The 27,872-nt window shown below is 37.0% G+C and overlaps 3 protein-coding genes across 4 annotated transcripts; all 3 read right to left on the reverse strand.

The window, feature by feature from the left end:
• LOC104728117 lies at positions 14,079-16,644 on the reverse strand. The gene is made up of 3 exons (XM_010447145.2): positions 16,459-16,644; positions 14,577-16,379; positions 14,079-14,498 (listed from the first exon to the last, which is right to left on the reverse strand). Exons 1-3 carry the CDS (start codon positions 16,630-16,632, stop codon positions 14,079-14,081), a joined length of 2,397 nt encoding a protein of 798 aa, XP_010445447.1. The 5' UTR covers positions 16,633-16,644.
• Positions 22,866-23,341, reverse strand: LOC109127460 (putative defensin-like protein 20). 2 transcript variants are annotated; one of them, XM_019232180.1, is made up of 2 exons: positions 23,238-23,341; positions 22,866-23,122 (listed from the first exon to the last, which is right to left on the reverse strand). In XM_019232180.1, exons 1-2 carry the CDS (start codon positions 23,293-23,295, stop codon positions 22,914-22,916), a joined length of 267 nt encoding a protein of 88 aa, XP_019087725.1. In that variant the 5' UTR covers positions 23,296-23,341; the 3' UTR covers positions 22,866-22,913. The 2 variants fall into 2 exon arrangements, 1 of the variants encoding a protein (XP_019087725.1); XR_002034001.1 differs by lacking the exon at positions 22,866-23,122 and adding an exon at positions 23,129-23,147.
• On the reverse strand, positions 27,134-27,675 carry LOC104723791 (defensin-like protein 21). Its single transcript, XM_010442197.1, has 2 exons — positions 27,579-27,675; positions 27,134-27,479 (listed from the first exon to the last, which is right to left on the reverse strand). The coding sequence occupies exons 1-2, from the start codon at positions 27,634-27,636 to the stop codon at positions 27,250-27,252; spliced, it is 288 nt and encodes a 95-aa protein (XP_010440499.1). The 5' UTR covers positions 27,637-27,675; the 3' UTR covers positions 27,134-27,249.

Here is a 27,872-nt window from a genome sequence, read left to right on the forward strand (position 1 = left end):
TTTCTCTAGTCCACTCCTTGGACTCGTTAGGATCGGTTGGGTACTCAAGTGAGGCTCCATATTCTTCTTCAGCTTCTGTAGATTTAAATACTTGATCATAACTACAGTTGTTGCGTTCGTTCGGGTTGTTGAATAGGGTGTGTAAGGCTTCAACCTTCCATTCTAGGCGGCTCTCAATGGTGTCGATGGTGTAGCCTATGTTGATGAGCTTCGTACTATGATCTTGTAAATCCTCAATGTTGTTTAAAACTTGATTGTTGATGGCATTGATTGATTCCTCCAATCGTGTAACGTCCTTGGTAATAGTCTCGAGTTTAGCTCCAAACTCAATGCTCATCTTATCCAACTTAGCATTAAGAAATTTATCAGCCTCCTCTTGACTTGATATAAGTTCATCCATCATCTTCATGAGCTTTTCTTCATTGTACGAGCTCCTTGAAGTGATTGGTTTTTGATTGTCATAGAAAAAGTTTTCATTGACATCGACTTGCATGACTTCTTGCGGATCAAAGTGTTCGTCTGTTGCGAAGCATGGCACGTCCGTGTGGTAAGGCGTGTAAGAGTGGGCAGCTGGGTATTAAGCTGGTCCCATAGGTGCTTGGCCTCCAGATGGTCGAGTGAAAGAACTGCGACAAGGTCGCCTAAGTGATGGTACAATGGTTGGTCGAGAGTGACCAATACGTGAACCTTGCAGAGAGCGGGCTTGCAGACCGGATGAGTCTCCGTCCGTGGCTCGGTAGCATGACATGATTTCAGTAATAGTGAGATTCTCAAAATCTCCTGGGAGAGCGTCGAGATTCATCCTCAAGGTCTCCTAAAACAATGAAAAAACAAAAAAAAAATTAAAAGCAAGGTGTCCTAGACGTTACTCTAGTTCTTAGACTCTTGTAAAAAACAATCTCTCCCCGCCAACGGCGCCAAAAAGCTTGATGTGCGTGGTTTTTCACTTCAAACTTTTACCTTAAAAAGACAACACAACTGTTGCAAGTGCACAGCTAATTGGTAGTAGTATTTAAGGATCGATCCCATAGAGAGAGAGTTGTTGTTTAGAGAATCTGTCGGAAGAGATGTAAGGCTAGGACTCAATAAAAAGGGGGTTTTGGTTGTCACGGTTGTAGCAAGCAAATAAACGTAAATAAAATGCAAATAAAAATAATAAAACTAGCGTTGGGCATCAAGGGGAATCGCAGGGGTTCAATGATCTATCTATCTAGGAAAGTTTAGGGTTAGTTTGTTTATCTAAAACTCGGACTACGAAACACTAATTAACCATTAACTTAAAGTTCTCAAGCTAACCGTCTAAGATCTCTACACCCCGTTACTCAACTGTCGCAGGCAACGACACATAGATCAAAGCATTTAAAACAGGTTCGATTCTAATCCATGGAATTCCATAGGTAAGGGGTATGTGCTTCCTATGTCTCCCCATAAATCTAAGCTAGGTCAAGCACACATGCAAGCTTTTGGCAAAGCACACACACTTTAGATCATAGTTAGTTCATGAGGCTAACTTAAAGCATTAAGTAAAGACTTTGAATTAAAGCATATAATAAACAGAATTTAAATCTAACAAACCCTAAAAATTTCCACCTAAATTAAGATTATCTCCCCCCTTTGATTATCCCTTTAAACCCAACTAGAAAACTACTCTAGCATGTTTAAGGGAATCATCAAAGCAAGGTTTAAATAATTCATAAACATAAAAGAATAAATAGAGAAAAGGGATTTAGACATTACTTCAATGATTGTCAAACAAATTTGTAGGATCTTCTTTCTTTAGAAACAAAGATGACTCTCTCAGCTTTCCATAGACACCAAGTACGTCGAAATGTGAGTTCTAGAAGTTCTTCAAAAGTTTCCCGTACTGTAAAGCTCTGAAACTTTCCTAAAACGTACTTTCCTTGTCTTTTGGTCCTTTTTCTATAAAACCTGTAAAACCTTCTTGAAACCTAAAATACTTGATAATAGACAATAAAGCATTGAATTATACTAAACTTTTCCTAAATGCATACTAAAACTATAGCGAAAATAGGTAAAATAATGATGTTATCAGAAGGTCACACATCCTAAGACTACACCAGCATAAGCACGCTTAACTGTTGTTTTCTCACAGGACCTTTGACCGAAAAGATAAGTACACTTTGGTGAAAATGTATTAGTCTTGGACAATTTTTTTGTGAAAATGTATGTAAAGCCAAAAAAGAACCGCACCTAAAATCAGGTCAAGTTTTAATTGTTCAAAGGGATTCAGTAGTAATAAGATCCGCTAAACCCTATTTGGCTACTCCGGGAGCAAAAGTTCATGGGCATTNGGATAAGAATGGATAAGACACATTCCAGTTGACCGAGCCTAATTCTAATTGTTTTGTTCCGAAGTAAAGATATCCACGGAGTGGTTCGCCCTATTCAGATATTCACGACCAAGAAGTACTGTATTCTCTTTAGGATAGGTCCTGAAAGGAGAAGGAAGGCTGGAATGCCGCCAGGCGTCTATTATTGAATTCACCCGACCCGATAGTACCAATTTTGGTAACGTCCATCCAGTGCCAAAGTCACTGAATGGGTAAGTCACCAATCCCTAAAACGGACTATGTAATGTACTTTAATCTGCCGGGTTACGGGGGGCTTTTTACCAGAGGTTTAGATTGTATCAATCTACCCTTGTGTGATTCCTGTTGAATCATATACTGCGGGGCGCAGGGCGGACGATTTCAAAGCGGACTCCCCCTCCCCATTCATTAGATAGAGAAGATCGCCAAGATTTCGCGATCCGCTGCCGAACTTATTCCATTTCAATATTATGCCTTGAAGAGGACTCGAACCTCCACGCTCTTTAGCACGAGATTTTGAGTCTCGCGTGTCTACCATTTCACCACCAAGGCATCTTCAAAGTGAATCGTATTCCATAAATATGATATCTATCTAGTAAGGTATTGAATATATGACAAAAGTGGAGTGGTGAAGTATTTCTATTGATCGGTCATGTCATATAGGCCCGAGTCGGACATCTAATTGCTTAGATTTGAATTATCCGGAGGATGCCTTATATATATATTAATATTATATCAAAAAGATGGACAATCAAACCTATTTCTCGATTCAATAGAAGTCCAACCAAAGAGGTGAATAGGGTCCCAAATAACGAGAGATATGTAAAAGGTAGGTCAAATTTCGCTTATTCCTAATCCTAAATGGAATGTAACGACGTAGGGATCCCTATGTAAACATAGTATATATTTAGATACGCTCGAATGACCCCTTCTCATAATGAGAATGTATGTAACCTTATTCTGATCTGGTCCATTCCCAACTCCCCTTGAACTCTTACATAAAGTTCTTGTTTCGATAATTCAAAAGTAGGAGAAGGTTTTTTACTAATGAATAGTCGGGGTGTCACATTTATTCAATAATCAATTACTACACAATAATGAGACTCATGTCTCCTTATTTATTAAATAAGAAAACGAAAACCCTAGTCTAATATTTAACGACAATATTATGGATTCAAAATCCATGAATCTAAGGCCCATTAACATGACTTAAACAATCAACAAATTCGTTGAGGTGGTGATCAATTAGGTGAAGATACGCTGCATCAGGAAGACTTTAAAAAGAAACTACAAATCAAATCTACTTTTTTATAAAAATATTTTTGAAAAAAACGAAAAATAAGTGTAACATCCGCGAACCGAAATCCCGGTTTAGGGGATTGCATTGGTCGATGCAGGTTCAGTTTTATGTGGACGAGTTAAGTTAAATGCTGCGTTTTGGGTTAGGGAAAACCCTTAACACGAGTTTTGTCTCATTAGTCGGTTTTTGGCCGCTTTTGAGAGAAAAAGAAAGAGAGAAAAGTTCCCTAAGTGTTCTTGAGTGTTCTTGGTGATTTCTGGAGATTTGAGGTTGTTCCTGTAGAGATCTGTAGCTGGGATCGTTGTAGGAGCTTCCTGGAAGTGTTTTCTTGTTTGTTTAAGGTTCAGAATCGTCTTGGCAAAGGTAAGTGCAGGACCATAGCTTATCTAAGCTAGAGCTTCTCTGATCTGCTTGTTTATGTGTTGTTAGGCTTGTTAGATGGTTATTTGGGATGTTAGGAAGCTTTCTTGTGGCTTGGGATTGAGTTTTATGGTTGCAGGAACAGAGATCCGGCGAGAAGCTTCGGGGAACACGATGCTCGGCATGTTGCATCGGTCGATGCACTTGTGCGTCGGTCGATGCAAGTGCGAGGACGGCGCGTAAAACCTAGGGTTTTCGTGTTATGTCGAGCATGCGTTGGTCGATGCAGTGCGAGTGTCGGTCGATACATGTGTAACTTGCATCGGTCAATGCATCCCTTGTGTCGGTCGATGCATCCCCATGTGGTGTCGGTCGATGCATGTTGGTGTCGGTCGATGCAGAGTCCTGGTTTGTTATTTGTTGTTTGTTGATTGTTGGTTGATGGTTAGAGATGTCTCTATTGCTTGTGTGTATAGCCCAGTAGATGTTTTGAAATCCAACCCGGATTGTGAACCGGACTAGCTCTCGGGTCACCGGGTTCGACCACGGGTCAATTGAGTAAAATATGTTTAATGTATTTATATAAAATAAATATTTTTAAAAATATTATAAAAAAAAATATCATGTTTAACAAAGTATAAAGTTTAATAATAATAATAAAATGATTAAAATTTTTAAATCCAAATAAAAAAAAATAAAGAACACTAATAAAACATCTTCAAAAATAACTAATTGTTCTTACCCAAAGTTCGAGAGATGACAAAGAAGTTGAAGACGAGAGCTGTGTCGTGAGTCATGTGTTACCGTCTAAGCTCTAAACGAATAAAAGGTTCTAAAAGTAATTGAAACTGTGAATCTCTTTACATTTTTTCAAAAATCAAGTAGATTTTTTTGAACCGTTAACCGGCCGGGTCAATCGATTCACCGGGTCGCGGGTTAATAGCGATTTTTCTGGGTTTTGTCGGTTTTATTACTACTGGTTATTAGCAGTTTGGTATAAGAGCCCTTACGGTTCTAGGTTTGGGTTCACTAGGTTTCTGTTGTGATGTTTGGGATTGCATGTCTTGATTTATTATGTGAGTTAGTCAATTGTGTGTGGCTTGGAGTCTTAAAACATCCTCTTCGATCCTATAGTGTGACCACGGTGAGTATATGTTTTTGTGTTATGTATAATTGCGTGCTTAGCCTTCTGTTCATGGTAGTGCAGATGGTTAGAGAAGATGCTATTGTTGGTCGTGGTCGTGGACGCGGACGTGGTCGTGGTAGGGGCAGAGTCCCAGTGGTTAGTGAGACCGAGGACTAGAGTGCGACAGCTGAGGGTATTGGCGAGTCGCAGGGTGTCCAGGAGGATTCCATGAGTGTGTCCGGAGGGGGCGGTGTTGATGCTCCAGTGGCCGGTGATGCTAGGGTCCCGAGTGTGCGAGTCCCAGCGGGTGGAGTCCCTGGTGCTGACTTTACGGCTTTGCTAGCACAGTTGTTGGAGCGGTTGCTAGCAGTTGTACCGGCTCACGCTCAGGTTGTGCCACCAGTGGTGGCGGAAGAGCGGCAGCCAGTGGCTGCGGATGCAGGAGCACATGGACGTTATTTGTCCATGCTCAAGGAGATGAAGGGTCTCGTGACTGCGCAGTTTTCGGGTGGTACAAATCCTACTGCTGCAGATGCGTGACCACTGGTGGAGATCAGTGGCTACTAGGAGAGTGCAGCGGGAGATGACTTGGGTTGACTTCGTGGGGGAGTTCAACCGCAAGTACTTTCCGAGAAAGGCATTGGACCGGTTGGAGGTGCAGTTCCTTCAGTTGTCTCAGGGGACGCGGTCAGTGTGGGAGCTGGACTTGGAGTTCAGTCGACTTCTATGTTATGGGGGTCGGGCTATGGAGTCTGAGGAGGCTCAGATCATGAGGTTTTTTAGGGCCCTACGTGATGATTTGAGGGTTCACTGTAGAGGGCGAAGTTATACTACGCGTGCGGAGCTGGTTGAGACTACAGCAGGGATTGAGGAGGATATCCGGGCACAGTCAGTGGCGGTTAGTCCAGCAGTTCAGCCTAGTAGGGCTTAGCAGCAGGGTGGTTCTAACAGGGGCGGTAAGCCTGCGCAGGGAACCAAGAGAAGGTGGGAGGCTATGCAGACGTCGAGTGGTGCGAGTTGCTTCAGGTGTGGAAGAAAGGATCACAAGATTGCTAGCTTTCCCAAGAGGAGTGCTCCGACGACAACAGCTTGTGTATGATATCATTGCAGGGAGCCAGGGCATATCAGGCCCTTGTGTCCCAAGTTGCAGCCGGTGGCAGTGGCAGCGTTTCAGCAGGTGGCACGGATCGAGCAGGCATCACGGGTTTACACGACTGCAGAGACTGGTGCCAGTGCTGGGGCCATCACAGGGACCTTGTTGGTGGGCGGGTTTAAGTCTCATGTTATGTTTGATTCTGGAGCTTCTCATAGCTTCATTACTCTGGAGTGTGCAGAGAGCGCGGGAATCAGAGGGGTTCTCGGGGAGCGTACAGGAGTTGTCAGAGTTGCGGGAGGCAAGTTCCTGAGGGTTATTGGACAGGCCAAAGGAATTGATATTAAGATCGCAGGGGAGTCTTGGCCAGCGGATTTGCTTATCAGTCCAGTGGAGTTGTATGATATGATTCTCGGGATGGATTGGTTGCATCAGCACATGGTGCATTTGGATTGTTATCGGGGTAGAGTGTAGTTTGAGCGTCTAGGAGGGAAGTTGGTTTTTCAGGGTATTAGACCAACTTCGGGGAGTCTCGTGATCTCGGCCATTTAGGCTGGGAAGATGATCGAGAAGGTCCGTGAGGCTTATTTGGTCATAATATCTATGCTATTATCAGTGGGGAAGTCTACGGTAAGCGGTATCCCGGTTGTAGAGGAGTTTGAGGATGTGTTCCAGTCGTTGCAGGGGTTACCACCATCTCGGTCTGATCCTTTTACGATTGAACTGCAACCAGAGACGATGCCGTTATCCAAGGCTCCTTACAAAATGGCTCCAGCAGAGATGGCAAAGCTGAAGAAGCAGCTAGAGATTTGTTGAGTAAGGGATTCATCCGTCCTAGTGTATCACCGTGGGGAGCGCCGGTGTTGTTTGTCAAGAAGAAGGATGGGAGTTTCCGGTTGTGTAATTATTACAGGGGTTTGAACTGGGTCACTGTGAAGAACAAGTACCCTCTTCCGAGGATCGATGAGTTGTTAGATCAGTTGAGGGGTGCTACTTGGTTCTCCAAGGTAGATCTGGCGTCGGATTATCATCAGATACCGATAGATAAGGCAGATGTGAGGAAGACTGCATTCAGGACGAGGTATGGGCATTATGAGTTTGTGGTGATGCCTTTCGCGTTGACTAACACACCAGCAGCGTTTATGAGATTGATTAAAAGTGTGTTTCAGGAGTTCTTGGATGTATCTGTCATCATTTTCATCGACGATATCCTGGTTTATTCTAAGAGTCCTGAGAAACATGCAGTGCATTTGAGGGCAGTTCTGGAGAAGGTACGGGAGCAGAAGTTGTTTGCTAAGTTGAGCAAGTGCAGTTTTTGGCAGCGTGAGATGGGTTTGTTTGGTCATATTATGTCTGCAGATGGAGTTTCTGTAGATCTGGAGAAGATTCGGGCTATCAGAGATTGGCCTAGACCGTAGAATGTCAAAGAGATCAGGATTTTTCTGGGGTTGGCAGGTTACTACAAGAGATTTGTGCAGGGGTTTGCGAGCAGAGCACGTCCTATGACTAAGTTGACAGGGAAGGATGTTCTTTTTGTTTGGTCACAGGAGTGTGAGGAAGGCTTTACAAGCCTGAAGGAGGTGTTGACTACTGCGCCAGTGTTGGCTTTGCCTGAGCAGGGAGAACCCTATGTGGTTTATACAGATGCATCTAGAGTTGGTTTGGGATGTGTGTTGATGCAGCATGGAAAGGTGATTGCCTATGCTTCGCGGCAGTTGCGGAAGCATGAAGACAACTATCCTGCTCATGACTTAGAGATGGGTGCTGTAGTTTTTGTCCTGAAGATTTGAAGACCTTATCTTTATGGTGCAAAGGTACATGTGTTTACAGATCATAAGAGTCTGAAGTATATATTCACTCAGCCTGAGCTGAATTTGAGGCAGAGGCGGTGGATGGAGCTTGTGGTAGACTATAATTTGGAGATAGCCTATCATCCTGGTAAGGCTAACTTGGTTGCAGATGCTCTGAGTCGGAAGAGGGTAGCTTTGGCTCAGGAGCAGGAGATGGAGTCTCTGGTAGGAGAGATCGGTGCGTTGAGTTTGTGTGATGTGTCTCAGGAACCGTTGGGTTTGGAGGCGGTTGATAGAGCAGATCTTCTGAGCAGGGTGCGGTTGGCTCGGGAGAAGGACTTGGGGCTGGTGAATGCCTCAAAGGATGTGGATTCAGAGTATCAGGTCTCAGATAATGGTATTATCTTGGTGCACGGTCGGGTTTGTGTACCCAAGGATGAGGAGTTGAGGCAGGAGATCCTGAGAGAGGCTCATGGGAGCAAGTTTTCTATTCATCCAGGAGCGACTAAGATGTACCGTGATCTCAAGAGGTACTATCATTGGGTCGGGATGAAGAAGAATGTAGCTAGTTGGGTCGCGAGGTGCGACGTGTGTCAGCTAGTGAAGGCTGAGCATCAGGTTCCAGGAGGGTTACTGAAGATTCTTCGCATTCCAGAGTGGAAGTGGGATATGATTACTATGGACTTCCTGGTAGGTTTGCCAGTGTCCAGGACGTTTGATGCTATTTGGGTCATTGTGCACTGGTTGACTAAATCAGCACATTTTCTGGCCATTAAGAAGACTGATGGAGCAGCGGTCTTGGCTAAGAAGTATGTGAAGGAGATAGTCAGGTTGCATGGGGTGCCAGCGAGCATTGTGTCTGGAGAACGTTTCAGGCAGAGATGGCCACTAAGGTGCATATGAGTAAAGCTTATCATCCCCAAACAGATGGACAGTCAGAGAGGACGATCCAGACGTTGGAGGATTTGCTGAGAATGTGTGTGTTGGATTGGGGAGGCCATTGGGCAGATCACTTGAGCTTGGTAGAGTTTGCTTACAACAACAGTTATCAGGCAAGTATTAAGATGGCTCCTTATGAGGCTTTTTATGGGAGGTTGTGTCGTACACCATTATGCTGGACTCAGGTGGGGGAGAGGAGCATTTGCGGGGCAGATTTTGTTCAGGAGACCTCAGAGAAGATTCGGGTTCTCAAGCTGAACATAAAGGAGGCTCAGGATCGACAGAGGAGTTATGCCGATAGGAGGAGGAGAGATCTTGAGTTTCAGGTAGGAGACAGAGTGTACCTCAAGATGGCCATGTTGCGGGGTCCGAACAGGTCATTGTCAGATACTAAGTTGAGTCCGAGGTATATGAGTCCGTTCAGAGTGATTGAGCGTGTTGGACCAGTGGCTTATAGACTGGAGTTACCTGAGGTTATGCGTGCATTCCATAAGGTTTTCCATGTTTCTATGTTGAGGAAGTGTCTCCGTGAGGATGATCAGTTGTTAGCTAAGATTCCTGAGGATTTTTAGCCTAACATGACTTTAGAGGCGAGACCAGTGAGGGTTCTCGAGAGGAGGATCAAGGATCTTCAGAAGAAGAAGATTCCTTTGATGAGAGTCTTTTGGGACTGTGATGGTGTTGAGGAGCAGACTTGGGAGCCTGAGGCAAGGATGAAGGCAAGAATTAAGAAGTGGTATGAGAAGCAAGCTGTGACTTGAGCTTGTCTAGCCTGGTCCCATCTGTAATCCGTGGCTGGAGCGGGAATGGAGTATTCCAGCCCATCTCTCTTGTTTACTTGGTCGCTTGGGGTGGTTGTTTGTGCGACTAAGTAATAAGATGAGTTGGTGCTCGGGGTACAAATTTTCCGTGAGGCGGGGTTTTTGGAGGAAAGTTTCCTGAATTAGGAGTTTCCACAAGTGGAAAGTGTTAAAAATGGAAAGTTTTATGTGAGTTAAAATTTGTCCATTTTAGTGGAGAGAGCCTTGGAGGGGCTTGTGAGGTCTTAGTGGCGGACTTTTTAGTCATTGTGTGGCCTTAGTGGCGGTCTTTTGAGACATCGTGTGGCCTTTGTGGCGAGCTGTTTAGCCAGATATGTGGCCTTTGTGGCGGGCTGTTTAGTCAGAGTGTCTGTTTAGGCAGTCCTTCAGGACAGATGGACTTTGTGACGGTCCTTCGGGACAGATGGTCTTTGTGACGGTCATGTTTAGGACATTTGTTTGGCCTTGGTGGAGGTCCTGTTTAGGACATTTGTTTGGCCTTGGTCGTGGTCCTATTTAGGACATTTGTTTGGCCTTTGTGGCGGCCCTTGTGGCAGTGAGATGATCCATGTGTGGTCATGAGGTATCCCAGTGAGGGGATATGTGGTTGGTAGGACATTGAGATGTCTTACGCGAGCCATAGGAAGGAAACCTGGATAGGGATAGGACTCAGACGTGTTCAGAATTGTTTGCTCGCGACTCTTGGGGAACTTAGGTTCTCCTAGTACTGCCATATTCTGAGACTTTGTGGCTTGGGAGTATGGTTTGTATATCGACTTTGGATGACGATCCGGGGGCGCGCTGTAGGGTGGCAACCCAAGAGACGAGTATTGGATTTTTCCTTATATATTATGGCATGCGGGCTTAGGCCCGATGAGGAGCCAACATTATGGCATGCAGACTTAGGTCTGATGAGGAGTCAATAAAAACTCAAGGTCTACGCCTCTGAGTTAAGAAAAGTCCAAAAGTCGAGAGCAAATAATGCATGGAACGTGAGTCTATCGCCTAGAGGTGACCTTTCGTAGATCGGTCGGAGGAGTGTGGGACGTAGAGACGGTTGCACGGGAGTCCTTGGCTGATGGTTGTTCGAGATTCGAGGACGAATCTATGTTGGTGGGGGAGAATTGTAACATCCGCGAACCGAAATCCCGGTTTAGGGGATTGCATCGGTCGATGCATATAGTGCATCGGTCAATGCAGGTTCAGTTTTCTGCGGACGAGTTAAGTTAAATGTTTTAGGTTAGGGAAAACCCTTAACACGAGTTTTGTCTCATTAGTCAGGTTTTGGCTGCTTTTGAGTGAAAAAGAAAGAGAGAAAAGTTCCCTAAGTGTTCTTGGTGATTTCTGGAGATTTGAGGCTGTTCCTATAGATATCTATTGTTGGGATCGTTGTAGGAGTTTCCTGGAAGTGTTTTCTTGTTTGTTTAAGGTTCAGAATCGTCTTTGCAAAGGTAAGTGCAGGACCATGGCTTATCTAAGCTAGAGCTTCTCTGATCTGCTTGTTTATGTGTTGTTAGGCTTGTTAGATGGTTATTCGGGACGTTAGGAAGCTTTCTTGTGGTTTGGAATCGAGTTTTGGGATTGCAAGAACAAAGATCCGGCGAAAAGGTCTGGGGAACATGATGCTCGGCATGTTGCATCGGTCGATGCAAGTGCGAGGACGGCGTGTAAAACCTAGGGTTTTTGTTTTATGTCGAGCATACGTCGGTCTACGCAGTGCGAGTGTCGGTCGATGCATGTGTAACTTGCATCGGTCGATGCATCCCTTGTGTCTGTCGATGCATCCCATGTGGTGTCGGTCGATGCATGTTGGTGTCGGTCGATGCAGAGTCCTGGTTTGTTATTTGTTGTTTGTTGATTGTTGGTTGATGGTTAGAGATGTCTCTATTGCTTGTATGTATATCCCAGTAGATGAGAGGATTGTCTTACTGAGTGTTTATAAAATACTCATGCATTGCAATTTGTGTTTGTGGTGCAGGTAATGGCAAAGTGTGATCCTGGAATCAAGGCAATGAAGAGGAGGATGTTCTAGGGACTCAATTGGATGTTGTCTGGTATTGCTAGGTTGCTAGAGTTGGGTCATTAGAAACATTTCTAGGTTGGTGGTTTCATGTTTTCTGATGATTGGTTATTGAATATGCATTATGTTATAATATTAGTTATTATTGGTATTGTTTATTTCCGTTGTTGGTTGTGATTGTGGTTAGGTGGCTAGTGGGTATGGGACTACTAGTTGTAGTTTATTTATTATTATTACTTATATATTTTTATTATTAAAAAAACGGGTTGGATCATTTCAACAATAAAAGTAATGTACAATTAATATTTGCGTATCTTTTTTCCTCACAACTTTTGGGATAAATAAATTAACCCAGTTTAATTTTGAAAACATTTAAACAATTAAAAATTTACAATTATTATTTTTTAAAATAAAATTACTTTAAAGGTATTTTAAATTATATAGTAAAGTATTATAGCATTCAAAATATAAGTTTATTTTAAAAAATATAAGGAGATTAGTATATTTGAAAATCTTTAAAAGGAAAAAAAAACCGTATTCTCTCTCAAACAATGGCGACTCTGAGTGCGATTCACTTCGCCTTTAAAACCGTATTATTTATTTTTTTAAATAATATCTGTAGGAGAGATATTACTTTGTTCCGTCTCTCAAAGTAGAGTTTGCTTTCTCCGGCGATAACATATCTGTCTCCGATGCCATATCGTCAATGTGGAAAATCTAATGGATTATGAATATCATCTTTCTTTTTTCTCCAATTTTTCTATTCAAATCCCTAATTATCCCAACCAAAAACCACTAAAATCTCAAACCCATATCTTGATTTTCCGATGTTTCTTCCGATTTGAAGTTTTTTCTTCTTTCGGTGACTCCTCTGTTTCTTCACCAAGATTTGATGTGGAAACCACCCTGGAAAAAGAGACAAATCGGATGCGGTGATGTTGTGATATTAAACGGCTACATATCAAACGTTTTATCCACTTTGGGGAATGGGGTACTCGATTTATTAGATCAGGTTCATTCCATCAAGCATTGGCCACGGTGGTTATTATTTATGGTGAAGGAATCAATGCTTTGGTTTATTCTTCAGAATACGTTTCATGAATTAAAGGGACGTTTGGTTAAGGAAATGCAAAAGCCGGAGTTGGCCTGGATAAAGTATATGTGGCGAGTATCTTGGAGTTTCATCAGATGGGTGATAGCCAAAGATCAAATCTCTTCAGAGTATGGATGAATACGGCGAATATGTTTTCACTGTCATGGAGAAGACAAGTTTCAGGATCAAGTCTAACAACATTCAAGTTCAGTTTATTAATCAAGGTTATGCTAAAAGCATTTTGGAGTTTCATGGAAAAGATGATAGCCATTTACAAGTGTATGAGAGGGAGACTTAACAGATGTTATCTGTTTGTCCGTAAGGCTTCCGTTTGGAAAGCAGGGTTATATCCACTCTTTCATCGAAATTGTGTTCAATTTCCTTTATTTGTGATAATGGTTGTATTTGATTTGTTTCATTATTGTGTAAACTCTTTATGATATCATATATATAATTTGCCGTTAATAAAAAATATATAAGGAGATTAGTATAGGGAGATTCCCAAAAGCACTAGTTTAAGTTTATTTTCCAAAACTAACACAGATTCTAAAATGTTACAGATTTAGCACAACTTTAATATAAAAGACATAAAACATTAATTTTGGAGAAAATAATTAAAATAAAAATATTAGCAAAATTAACAAAATCAGAAATGGACTCTTTCTACTCAAAACCTAAAACACATATTTTTCTCTCGTTGCAACGCTTCTCTCTCGCTAAGATTTTGAAATCAAGGTACACTCGAGTTTTGACTCTCGATGTGAAGCTTATAATTGTTAGCGATTTTGGATTCCCGGTTTTGGATGTTTGATTTTCAATTCTGGAATTTGAATTCGGTTCTGGATTTTGACACTTGATTCCAGATTTGGGATTCAATTTTGGATGTTTGATTCTATAGATTCTCGATTTTGGATGTTCATTCGATTCTTAGGTTTCATTGCTATGTCCGATTGATATAGGGAGGGAGATATTTTCTGCCCACGTAACATACATTAAACACATTTCAAACAAATTCAACAATAACTACTTACCATAAATCAAAATCATAATCATCACACAGTTTATTGAACATTTGCTCCAATATCTGTCTAACCATCCCGCTATCCCAAAACATTATAGTATATAGACCATTTGACAATTTGTTAAAGATGCCCTATGATGAGCAAAGACAACAATTCGGGTTTGAGACAACATCAATATCTTTAAATTTGTTGCCTATTTCTTAGTCTAAATCAACAACATCATTGCTTCTTCAGTGAGTTCATTGATCGTTGAGCCATGGCGCGCCAAACCAACCATGCCAGAGAATATATCAAAGTTCTCAAGTTCAGCTGCGGTCTCAAAAACAGTTTCTAACTCATTCTTCATCCCAAGGTTTTCGAAAGTCTTGATCGTCTCAGAATTAGCTTTCATCATCGCAATGGTTAGCTCTATTGCAAATCTCCTGATTCTTGGTACCTTTGGAACTGGCTGTTCATATCTCTTGAGAATATTGACTAATGCCTCGGCTAGTTCTTCCTCACTTACTCTCGCTTTCTTGAACATCCATCTCAATTCTTCAAGACTCATCAACTTGAGAATATGTGGTGCTAATCCCACCATAACTTCTTGAGGTTTTCTTTCTTCAGATGTGATTGCCATAAGAACCTGCATTGATAAGTTAACATTAGTGAATGATTCATGAATCGAATCAGTTTCTTATGGATCAAGACTATGAACACTCACTGTTGTTCCTGCAGATTTAATAACTTGCTTCAGCTGTTCATTGAACTGATCAGGAGCTGTATATGCACAAAGATTCCTCAAAATTCTCGCTGCATTCAACCGAATCAACGGGTTGTTCAACGCCTCAACGAGTTCTTGAAGAACATTTGATCTCAAGATACGTTGGCAATTGCTTTTACTTCCTTGAGCTAGCATAGCTATTGACTCACCAGTAGAGACTCTCACACCAATTTTATCCTCTGGAATCTCATTGTTCAAGAATATGCGGAGAAGTCCCTTTAAAACCCCTCCCGTGCCTCCAATCTTCTCGGTTGCACCTTCGTCAAACGCAAGGAAAGTCAAGATCTCTGCACCGAGCTTCTGCAAATGAGGTTGACTCTTTCCATGTTGTAATGTTTCCCTAATGTTGCTCACTGTAAAGACAATACCAGAGATAATCATCCTCAAGTTCTTCCCTGTTGCACCTGTCGTGCTCACTAGCTTCTTTAACAGCTTCAAAGACCGTTTCACAGCCAAGATCTTATAAGGCTCCGCAACTGGAACACTTGAATCTTCCAACAACCTCTTCTCAGCGTACGTGAAGTCAATGACCTTTGAAAGTAACCCTTTTGTTTTCCCAATCTTCCCACAGTTGTCATGATCTCGAGCTAGCCTTTTCAGAATCAGCAGTCCAAGATTGTTCAACGTCCATAGATTTGTCTGATTGATACTATTTTCTCCAATCTCATCTGTGGCTTGACCTGAATCTCTTGTGCTCTCTAAAAGAGAAGATATCGACTCAATGGCTCCCGGGAGCCCTGCCACTCTCAGAGAATTCTGCTTCTTACTAGCTAATCTTGAGAGAATCTCTGCAGCTGACATTCTCACATCTTCTTGATTCTTGTTTCTCCAGTTCAACATTTCCACTAACCTCTCTATGATTTCAAGATTTGTCCCAATCTTCTGTAGAGTATCAACCGAGTAGTCTATGTGGGTTGAGAATCTACAAAGAATCTGAACTCCAGTGAGCTGCTCATCAGGAGAATTCGTTAGCAAGAGCTCCATGGCAAAGATCACCATATCCATCTTCAATCCGTCGAAGATGCTCCCATTGAGGCATCTAGAGTAGGCATCATAGAAGAATCTTCTCACCGAGCCCGTGCCAAAGTTCTCAAGACCGCATTCTTTATTCACTTTCTCAAGAATCTTGATAACGCTAATCATATATTCCCAGTAAGCTTTCTCAACAAGAAAGAGAACAGCCTCGGCGAGGGCTAAAGAGTAGAAGAGAGTCAAAGCAGAGTGGAGATTGGTGCTTTTGGGTTTCAAGTCATTGTCTCCGTAGTCTTGCTTGATGAGTTTAATCATAGAGATAGCAATGCTGGCGAAAGAAGAGCCAATCTGGAGCCAATAAAAGACTCTGCTCACGTTTCTTGAAACAAAGACCCATCCTGTGTAAGGCAACATAGGAACATCTGAGCTTTTCCATGTCCTTGTCCGCGTGGTCTTCCCCGAATGCCTTTCTTCTGTTCTCGGTTCCTGCGCCGAGGATCTATTGTCGTTCTCATCAGCAATGTGAGCTGCCTGGTGGCATATTTGGATAACTTGTTTGACAAGGAACCGGAAGGTGTTGATTCCAGAGATTGTGTATTTGGACTGATGCTGCAGTTCAAGCTCATGGCTTCTACTGAAAAGCCGAGCTCCTTCGACTACAAGAATCACAGTAACAAACCAGAAATCTGTTGTCTCTAAGCTTCCAGCAAATCCACCAAGAAGAACAACTGTTGCCCAAACGAATCCTAAAGATCCTAACCGTGAAGCAATCTGCGGTTAAGAACACACATTCAAAACTCAAAAAAATGACTTTTAAATAATGAAATAAGAATGTTGAAATCTCAAAAACCTTCTCAAGAACTGCTAGTCGTAAGGCAAAAAGGGTTAGTTTTTTCTCTGGCGCAGGAACTGGGAACTGTGTCGTCGGTCTCTGAGGTTGTGAGGTCGAAGTTTCGTCTGGTCGGAAAATACTTGTGCCAGAAGAACCGAGTTGTACGACCACATCGGTATTACGGTCAACCATTTGAGAGACAAACAACAGAGAAACAATTATGTGTTCTGGTTTGGTTTTACGTAGATAATTTGATTTATATAAAACAAATTAATTAGGTTAGTCCTCATGTTTCACCATGCACGTCGTTGAGTCTGACTCATTGACTTTTGGAAGACAATGCACCATTTTATGTCTCATGTCATTAATAATTAATTAATTAGTTATTGAATCACATAATAACATTTCTCAATCTCGTGTCTATTGTAAAAATATGTACTAACCAATCACTGGAGTTTTGTTGACAAAAAACATTGAACGTTTTAAGATCGATCAGATCATTACTTTGGGATGGTTGAGCTGGATATTCCGATCACAGAATATTAATCATATCAGTATATTCATTTTCTTTTCTAAGATAATTGATTATTAGTATAGTATACGTAACAAAATGTAAGATCACCCTTTGAATGAAATTTCATTAATCAAATATCGAAGTGACTTATTTTGTTTGGGATAAAATTGCAACTTCCAAGCATTGTGACTGACGTTGATTTCAGTCTGCGAATACATGACGATGCATGCTTTAAAAAAACAAAATCATGACGACGCATGTTCTTATAAAGTATCCATAGATGATTTGGTCAACTAATAGTTATCTGCAACTAAATAATATGTTGATTATGCAATATCTTAGTGATCACATTACATCCTGATTGGTAACGGCTATAACTGTAAAAACTTTGAATTTGACTGTTGATGCTTTGACTGTAGAAACTTTAACTGTTAAAATCTGATTGTTTACCTACAACTTTTAAAGCTGTAACTGTTATTTTTATTATTATTATAAGTATTAATAATAAATATATATTATGTCAGAAATTAATTTATGTAACATTTTAATGACAAAATAAATTTTATTAATGATAAATTAAAATTTTTAAAAATATAAATCAATCAAAAATGAAATTTTGTTTGAAAACTAATTAAAAACAAACAACTATAAGAATAAGAAATAAATTGAAGTTGTAGACATCAATTTATTAACTTATTAAATTTTAATAATGCAAAACAAAAAAAACTAGTGACGACTAGCCCACATAGCATTAGCAATCTCATCACGGACACCTTCCATGTATTGTCTCGAACTAACGTCTTGCTCCATCACATTTGGAAGTTCTTCCTCATTTGGGGCATGTACGCATTCTGATTGAAAATCAGGATCTTCAATATGTGTATTGCGAATAAAATTATGGAGGGCCATAGTCGCCACGACAATTTTTCTCATCGTTGCCAGCTTATATCTCGCTTCATCTCTCACGACTCGCCATTTTCATTTCCATACTCTAAATATTCTCTCAATAACAGATTGAAGTGATGAATGACGGCGATTGAAAATTTCTTTATAACTTCTCTCTGGTTGGTTTCTAAAACCAGATAGGTGATATCGTTCTCCTCTATATGGACAAAGAAATCCACGACGTAATGCATATCCTGAATGTCCGAGGTAATATTTACCATCAGGTGGGTGTGGAAAATCAGGATCACCTTCCATAGCAAGCGAGAGAACTTTAGCATCATGTGCAGATCCGGGAATACCAACATAAATATATGTAAACATCATGTCTATGTTACATATTGTGAGGATGTTCATAGTTGTATCATCGTGCCTATTCCAGTATCTTTGTTTCTGTTGTCCAAAAACCATGACAAGTACATGTGTTCCATCAATTGCACCGATAAATCCTTTAAAATGTGGCCAATAACGTCGGTCAGCGTGCAGTTTTGGATGAACTTGCGTAAGAGCTGTAAGATTTGGTGCAAACATATCAGTGGCCATCAACACAACTGCATCAAGAACTTCATGAAATTTTCTGGAGATCGTCTCAGCTGAATGTCTGAATGTACGCATTGCATTCCTTTGTGTTATGTTATGTCCACACATGTGTAGAAACATAGCCACACTATCTTTGGCAGACATGTTAGATGTGTCGCACAAACCATATTTTTCTTCGAGATCGCTGCATAATTTGCTAAAAACCTCCGACCACATCCTTAACATATTTTGGCATTGTTGTGGATGACCATTGATATCATGAAGAAAATTACTTCCTCGGACTCCATCTGAACATAAAGGCCTCACGACTCTAATATCTGGATCATCTTCAAGTATTTCCCATAATAATAATTTCTATATTAAAAAGAGGAAGAAACTTAGTAATCAGATTAAAATACAAATCAATAGATTTTAAAATTGTGTCTTTGACATTACCTTACGTGAAGATGATGATGATGATGCCATAACTCTGAAATCTTTTACGAGACTGATTTATAGGGTGAACATACGTAACTACAGTATTTATCACTTTTCAAGTGATTGTTTTCCTTAGAATTAGCTCGTAGATAGGCTAAAATTTAGTTGGTTTGTTGCAACTGACCGATCTACATGTGCTAAGTTTTTTGAGTAAACTCCATTTAAATATGACTTGTCTAGCCATATATTTATTTAATACATAAAAAATACAAAAATTATTAAGTAAAGAAAGCTAAAAAACTTATTTTAATAGTAAAGAACGCTAAAATTTTATTTTAAAAAAATAACTCCATGAAATAGAACTAATAAGAGTAAGACGTTGATCGTTGCAGATAATTGAGCACATGTTTATCGTTTGATAATCCTAAAACCATTTGCCGAGCTGCCTCATTATTTACAATTAGGGTAATCACATCCCAATAGAAAGATGAGTTGTATTCGATATTAGATAACTGGTGTATGCGACGTACAGCTCTCTCTCTGTCAGAACACATGGCTTCCCCTGCAATTTTAATAGTCTCTGAACGTCTGTCATATGCCATCGAAATTTCAGTTTTTTCAGTGCTTCCTAAACCTTTACGTTTGCGTCTCACAGCGGTTTGGTGCACTTTTTCTCTTTCGGTAGGGTTTTCGTTGTGTGGAGGTACATGAAAATTTTCTTCCTAGTCACCGCCCATGTCAGGTTCATCTACTTCGGTCTGTGTGTCAGCCCCATAATTGTTGTAAAAATCACAAAAATTGTTGTAGTCCCTGTTTAATTTTCAGAAAATAGGCCTTAATTACATAGAAAAAAATTTCGTAAATTTTTTTGGGCCTTAAAATACACTACTTTTTATACTAATCAAAACATGGTCCCAGTGCAAATGCACACCTTGCACCACCCTATCGCCGGTCGTACCCATCGGGACCATTTCCAACTACCCACCCGTCATCCGTTCCAATAATCACGTCTCTGAATATTCATTCCAGTATATCAAGGTCTTTGAGCCCCTTTTTTGTATATGAGCAACTGCTACACCATATTCCTGTAAATGACATACACCATCATTATATATTTTGTTATAACGTATATCATATTTGATTAAAGATTACTAAATACAATGTACCCTTTTTCGGTCTTCCCACCATTCTTTATCCATCTTGATTTCTCCCGTAGATTCATTGACATGAATTCCTGTTTTTTTGCGTAACTTTTGGTATGAACTATACCACAATTTCAGACTGATATTGATAGATTGGTGAGAGTAAGAACACACAATGTGTTAAAGGAAGAATTATATTAGACTCTCATAATTGTAATTGTACAAGATACATTCTCTTATATAGAGATGAGTTTCCTAAACTAAGATAAGCATAAATGTAAACTAAATATTATTTATACATTCTTGATAATGTTAAACTTCCTAAACCAATATTAACATTTATCTAATATCTTCTAGAATAATATCTTATGACTTCCATTTTCGGGTTTATCATCTAGACCGTCGATCTCGGACGATCTCCGGTTCACCATCTCCCAATAGATATAGTGATTATGAAAAAATTTCCAGGATAACTTATATCATGTTGCCTGCAAAAATTTAGAAATTACTTCTTCTTTTCCTTCTCTTGTTAACAGTTGTTCTTTCCAATTTTCTTCCTCTTGTTGTGTGATGAACAATTCAAGAAAGGTATGGGTATTATTATCGGACCATGTGATTTTTTTCTATAAATGTTTAACAAAAAAAATGTATTAGCAAAACATTACATATAAATTTAGCAATAATGTTTTTTAAAAAAAACATTGTTACCTTACGAGCTGATGCCATTCTGTAGAAACAAAAAAGTTCTAAATTAATTCAATGTTCCACATGCAATGAATATCTACTAAAACGTAAAAAGAAAAACATGTGCGGAGATTATAGTACCTGTTGGATTTGCAAGCTCTAAGAAAACACATATTTTTCACTCTATTTATAATAGTTTAAGTAATCTTCCAAAAATATAATGTAACTATTTCTTTTAAATATAATGATTAAAAACAAACTAGTCAATCTAAAATTTCGCTAACAATACACTTCAACAATAAATTAAAAGATAGTAATAATACCAATAGTCAATATAAAATTTTGCTAACAATATTCTGATTTTTCTTTTGTTTTTGGTGATTGATTCTTGATTGATTATTCTGGCAAATATCAATAGTGTCTTCTAATTGTTTTGAATGTTTTTTTTTCTATTGAGTAGTTATATGAGCAGTCAAAAATCCATTAACCACTAATCAAGGCATTGTTTGAATGTTATTCTATTATTAATGATAAATTTTATAAACTCTTTTATAATAGTGATGATGATGAAAAAATAAAATTTATTATTGAAATGAATTTTAAAAGAAGAGAAAAAAATAAAAATAATTAATTTATAAAAATAAAATATGTAAAATATTTATATATACTTTTGGAAAGCCTCAAATAATTAATTGGATGTCAAGACTTTAAACATTTTTAAAGTCTTAAAAGTGGATTACCAATCAGACCTACGTATCTCCCTTTTTTTTTTTTTTTTGTTCGAGAAAACCTATGAAGTTTGAATCATTTGACGACTTCATTATAAACAGCGGGTGAAGTTTTGTATTTTTTGTTCTCTGACGTAGTTAAGAAAAACCAATTTTATACTTCACAAAATGTCATATATTTATAGTTAATAAAATAATATATCAATTGTGAAAGTCTTTTTTTTAGTACAGTGGTTGATTAAATGATTATTAATATATTTACATTAGGCCTAACGTTTGACTTCCAACGAATGCAGTTTTTTCACAGGTTAATGGTGCAAAATTTATATGAGGTTCTATATTATTCGAAGGCTTCATCATATATAGTCTTGTGCGTTGCGAGAAAAGATTGTCCATCATGGAGCATGCCGTATATGTGTGGAATTGTCCCTTGTGGATCTGAGTGTTATAAGAGAGATGTATCATATAATCCTTGTTCGTGTGAGTTGTCTAATTGTGAAAGTCTCCTTAGTCTAGTGGTTGATTAAAAGTTTATTAATATTTTTACACAAAATCTAGAGTTTGAGAATACTGTATGTATTGTGTATGGTAGTTTTGCGTGTTGTGGGAAGAACTTGTTCATTGTAGAGCATGTTGTACATGCAGAACCGTCTATTGTGGTACTAAGTGTTAGGGGAAAAGGGGGGAGGGGGAGGGCAGGCCCGGCCCTTCACATATTTCCAAGATATATCGATGTTGGTCCTCTAAATTTTTTGAGTTTTTAGTAACAAAAACAGGCACCATAAACTTTTGGTTAATTGCAAAATTAGGTTTCAATTTTAAGAAATTTTAAGATTTAGCTTCAATTTTTAAATTTGTCTGTTTTGTTATTGCAAAAATAGACCTGTTTTTCAAAATTTTAAGATTTGATCTCAGTTTTAAAATTTTATCTATAAACCCCATAAAAAGAAATTATTTTATATTTCAAAGGACCAGTCATGAAAGAGGGAAAACTTGTCCATCGTGGAGCTAGAGCATGCTGCATGTCGTACATGCAGAACCGTTTTCCGTATATCCGAGTGTTAGGGGAGAGCTACATCGTGGAACCGTTGTTCGTGTGAGCTGTTCATCATAATCACATATAGTATATGATGACTGATAGTTTTATGCATGCAACTAATGAATTGGTGGTATAATAAAATACAAAATTTTGAAGATTTTTTTACTTTATTCATATAATGAAATTTTGCGATAATGAGTTGTTAATTAATTTAATGAATCAATTTATAAGTGAGAGCACTAAAATTTTTGTTTAATAAAAAAATCTATATTGTGCATATACAACTAAATTTTGTTAACATATAATTAAATTTATATGAATTCTTTGAAAGTATTATGTGGGTTTTCACATCAACTGTTTATTACGCTGAAATATTTAAGATGGATTAATATATTTTTTTAATTTTATATCCCGTCATAAAAGTAGAATATCATTAATTAAATATAGTGTTTCGTAGTCAATTAACCCTAACAATAGCAATGACATATATGTTTGTTTCCAAAAGGTTTGCAGAAGCCACCTCTTTCGCATCCTTCAACACAATATTTCCAGCATTTCCCATCATTATCAGCTTTATCATCTATGCCCGGAAGACATCTTCCGAGACTTGGATGTTCTCTACAACATATCGATTTGATATTATATACCCACGGCGCGATGTTTTTTTGTCCTTCTACTTTGNTCGTCTACTTTGCTGGAGCCTAAGTTTTGATAGAAATGAGCTTATAAATTCCAAACACTATAGTTTTATAAAAAAAAATTAACGTATTGATACTACAACAAAAACATACCAATGCAAAGCACAATGGCCGCAAATAAAACCAAAGAGACCATCTTTGTTCTCAACATCTTTCTCTTTTTCCTTTGTTATACTAAAGTATTCTGAACTTTTGATTTTTTTTGTTTGGATGAAAAAAATGAAGAAGTTATTTCCTATTTATAGTTAGAACTACAATCAAGGGGTTCGACGAACATTATCCTACATAGTAATGAAAACAATTTTTTTGGTCAACCTTTTTTAAATATTTCCAAACAAATTTGGATTCTAACTTTGACAAATTTGTTTACTTTTGTCTTTATATAGAACAAAATATGCATGATTATTTTAATAAATGTATATGGTTCTTTGTAAGGTAAAGTAGATCAATATACGTAGGGGTCGGCATTTAATTTATATATTTTAAGTTTCCTATGGGTTCTATTGATTATGTCGTAGTAAAATTATTCGTTGAACTGTAACCAAAACTTAGATCTGTTATATTTTGGTGAGTTGATTTCAATTTGGTATGTATCGTACAGACTTAAACTAGAAATATAGAAAAACAATTGTGTTCTTCAAAAAAATATTTTTATATAATTTCTTGAACATCCATCTCAATTTTTGAAGAGCCATTAACTTGAGAATATACGATTCGAATCCTGTTATAATTTTTTGAGTTTTTCTTTCTTCATACTATAGCAATAAGAACCTGCATTGGTATATAACAATATTGGTAATATAACATTTGTGATGATTATGATTCATGAATCACATAACGCACTATAAATTTTTTAGCAAATTCATTGAAAAATATATATTTTATCAGTTAATTCTTCATATTTAACAACAATTTAACCCAACCAACCAAAAAGCCTGATGGAGCATCTCAAAAATGCCCTTTTTTCATGCCTCTTTTTAAAAATACCTTTCCATATTGACTATTTTTAAAACTACCCCTCTTTATGTATAAAATGACCAAATTATCCTTTCTCTCAGTGACAGCAAGAATATACAGTCATCAAAATCGAAAAAAATTCTCACCAAAAAATAAAAAATTTCCCCCCAAAAAAATGAAAAAAATTCCCGCCAAAAAAAATGAAAAAAAAATTCGCCAAATTTTTTGAATTTTAAAATGTGTTTACAAGGTTTTTAAAAGTGTTTACAAGGTTTTTAAAATGTTTTTAAAAAGTTTTTAAAAGCGTTTACAAGATTTTTAAAAGGTTTTTAAAAGATTTTTAAAATGTTTTTAAGAGTTTTTTTTATAAAAACTTTTTCAAAACTTTGTAAACGCTTTTAAAAACCTTTTAAAAATATTTTAATAACCTTTTAAAAACTTTGTAAACGTTTTACAAGGTTGTAAACGTTTTACAAGGTTGTAAACGTTTTTACAAGGTTGTAAACCTTTTAAAAACCTTATTAAAGTCTTGTAAATTTTTTTGGACGGGAAAACTTTTGGCGGAAAATTTTTTTTGTCGAATATTTTTATCAAACTTTTTTTGACAAAAAAATTTTTGGCGGGAAAATGTATCGGAATTTTTTTTTTCATTTTATTGATTATATTAATATTCATGTAAGGGTAAAATGATAATTAAAAAATAAAGGAGAGCAAAAATGAAAATGGCCAAAAAGAGTATGTTTTAAAAGGGTATATTAAAAACGGTATTTCTAACAAATTTCCAAACCTGATTTACGAATCTGCATCAAATTAGAGGGAAATGACTCTCAAGGTATAAAAATCATATATTAGAGAACATTACATATTTATACTTCTCACTTCAAATGTATTTCTTGGTTGTCCAATAATTTGACATGTATCAACTTCCCAATCATCAGAATATAGATTATAAGTTTATATCTTTAGTCCATTCCCATTTTGGTCGGAACCAATCAAGTCTTCGTTTTCTTTTTCTACTAAACCGCCCATTCCATTATCTCTTTCCATGCTAACTAACACAATATATTAAACTATGTATTAATGTTTATCTTGGTTCAAACTAATATCGATTTTCATAATTTTATTTTTTGGATCTTTGAGAAATAATTTTATGTGGTATTTTCTATAACTTAAACAGTGAAAAAATTTCTTTCATTTTGTCGTCTCTATCAAATATCTATAAGAGAGGATGGTCAGTTGATAGTCAAATTCATGTTCCTTGATTTGTGTCATCTTTCAGGCGAAATTCTCATTTTTGACTAGTTTATCAAAAGCTTGTGAATTCCTTCAAATATGTTAATGTAACATTTGGAAAACAGCATTCTAATAGTACATATTCAAAAAAGAGAATTTGTTAAAAATACCCTTTTTGATCTACTTCTTTTCAAAAATATCCCTTTTTTGGCCATTTTTACTTTTGCCCTCCTTTAATTTTTAATGACCATTTTACCTTTAGATAAAAAATATTTTAATCAATAAAAAGAAAAACAAAATTTTCCCGTCAAAAAAATTTCCGACATATTTTCCCGCTAAAAAAAATCGAAAAAAAATTCCCGCGAAAAAAAATTTTGATAAAATTTTCGACAAAAAAAATTTACTGCCAAAAAAAAATTAAAAGGTTTTTAAAAGGTTTTATAAGGTAGAAACCTTATAAAAGCCTTATAAACATCTTGTAAAGGTTTTACAAGATTTTTTAAAGAGTTTTAAAAGGTTTTTTAAACACCTTGTAAACGATTTTAAAAGGTTTTTAAACACCTTGTAAACGCTTTTACAATGTTTTTAAACACCTTCAAAATGTTTTTACAAGGTTTTTATAAGGTTTTTAAAAGGTTGTTAAACACCTTTTAAACGCTTTTGAAAGGTTTTTAAAAGCGTTTACAATGTTTTTATAAGGTATAAATTTTAAATTTTTTGGCGGGAAAAATTTTTGATTTAAAAAAAATTTTGGTTGGAAAAAAAATTTTGACGGGAAAATTTTTCGATTTTGGCGGGAAAAAGATAATTTTTGGTGGGAATTTTTTATTTTGGCGGGAAAATATTTTCGATTTTGATGACTGTACATTCTTGTTGTCATTCAAAAAAAGGTAATTTGGTCATTTTGTACATAAAAAGGGATAGTTTTTTTTGGAGTGATGCTGCTGGAAAGAGGCTAATAGCTAATGATAATTTCGAGGAAGAATTCAAAAAGAGCATGGCCAATCATTTATTCTTTATTTGATATTGACCAAAAAAACAGAAAAAAAAATTAAAATTAAAATTTCTAATAATAGAATTTTATATAAAATGTTAGTATTAGACCACTACAATTTTTGTATAATACCTATTAACCCGAAGAATAGCAATGACATATCTGTTTTTCCAAATTGTTTGCAAAAACCACCTCTTTGCCTATACAACTTTTTTTTTTTTTTTTTAAACTTGATTGCTATAAGAACATGCATTGATAAGATAACATTAGTGACTATGATGATTCATAAATGCATGCACATAAAGCACTATGCTCTTATCAGCTAATTTTTACATTTAAGCACGGCTAGTGTGATAAATTATTTTTAAATGTATTTTTTAATTTGTGTGCATAAATTTATTCTTGATAAATGTATATTTGTGTATATAAATGTTTTCTTTATATTTGAACTTTTCTAGTTTTATATGGAGAAAAAGAGAAGTGATAGTTAAATTTTGTAATTTGTTATATATATTTGAACAATGTTGTTGTTCTACATAAATTTATTTGGATATAGGCGTTTCATGTTAGACTACTATAATTTTTGTATGATACCTATTAACCCGAGCAATAGTCGTGACATTATATGTTTCTTTCTAAAGCGTTTGCAGAAACAATCTCTTTTGCATCCTTCTATATATATACACAAGAAACTAGTGTTATTTATTGTTCTATTTTTTTCTGAATTTTCAAGTTTTTATTATTTCGATGATGATATGTGATTTTTTTTATAGAGTTTTTAAAATTTGATGCCAAAAAGAGTAAAGAGACATATACTTATTTATATGTTTATTTTCGAACTAGAAAGTCCAATATATAAAATTTTCATGTCTTACAGTATAACGGTTACACATTAGACCACTATATTTTTTTTTATGACGCCTATGAAACCGAACAACAACAATGACATATATGTTTTTTTCCAAAACGTTTGCAAAAGCCACCTCTTTTGCATTCTTGAACACAATATTTCCAGCATTTTCCATTTTTATCAGGATTATCATCTATCCCTGGAAGACATCTTCCGAGACTTCGATGTTCTTTACAACATCTTGACTTGATTTCGTATACCCACGGTGCGATGTTTGTTTCTCCATCTATTTTGTTGGAACCTAAATTTCAATAAGAATATGATTGTTAATTACATACATCAAAGTTTCAGAAAAAAAAAATACTTAATGTTTTAAAATTAAACACTAAAGAAAACATACCCATGCATAACACAATAGTTGCAAATAAAACCATATAAATAATCATTAGTCTTAACATCTTTCTCCTGTTTGGTGGCTAAAGCAAATATTATTGATGTTTGTTACTTTTCTTTGAATGGAAAAAAATGAAGAAGTTGTTTTGTATTTATAATTAGAATTACCATCAAGAGTTTCTTGGAACACTATCTTTAGAATTACCATAAATTTAATTGGTCAAACGAATTAAACACATTAACAACAAAAATAGCTTAAACATTTGACCAATTTATTAACTTTCTAGTTTCTATTTTATGT

This window comes from Camelina sativa, chromosome 11, assembly GCF_000633955.1.
Source record: "Camelina sativa cultivar DH55 chromosome 11, Cs, whole genome shotgun sequence".
NCBI classification, from domain to species: domain Eukaryota; kingdom Viridiplantae; phylum Streptophyta; class Magnoliopsida; order Brassicales; family Brassicaceae; genus Camelina; species Camelina sativa.

Coding starts and splice junctions, on each gene's coding strand:
- LOC104728117 (XM_010447145.2), bottom strand. CDS start 16,632: ATGGTTGACCGTAATACCGATGTGGTCGTACAACTCGGTTCTTCTGGC. Junction 16,380..16,458: donor GACTAGCAGTTCTTGAGAAG/GTTTTTGAGATT, acceptor TCTTAACCGCAG/ATTGCTTCACGGTTAGGATC. Junction 14,499..14,576: donor TTAAATCTGCAGGAACAACA/GTGAGTGTTCAT, acceptor TTATCAATGCAG/GTTCTTATGGCAATCACATC.
- LOC104723791 (XM_010442197.1), bottom strand. CDS start 27,636: ATGTTAAGACTAATGATTATTTATATGGTTTTATTTGCAACTATTGTG. Junction 27,480..27,578: donor AACTATTGTGTTATGCATGG/GTATGTTTTCTT, acceptor ATTGAAATTTAG/GTTCCAACAAAATAGATGGA.
- LOC109127460 (XM_019232180.1), bottom strand. CDS start 23,295: ATGTTGAGAACAAAGATGGTCTCTTTGGTTTTATTTGCGGCCATTGTG.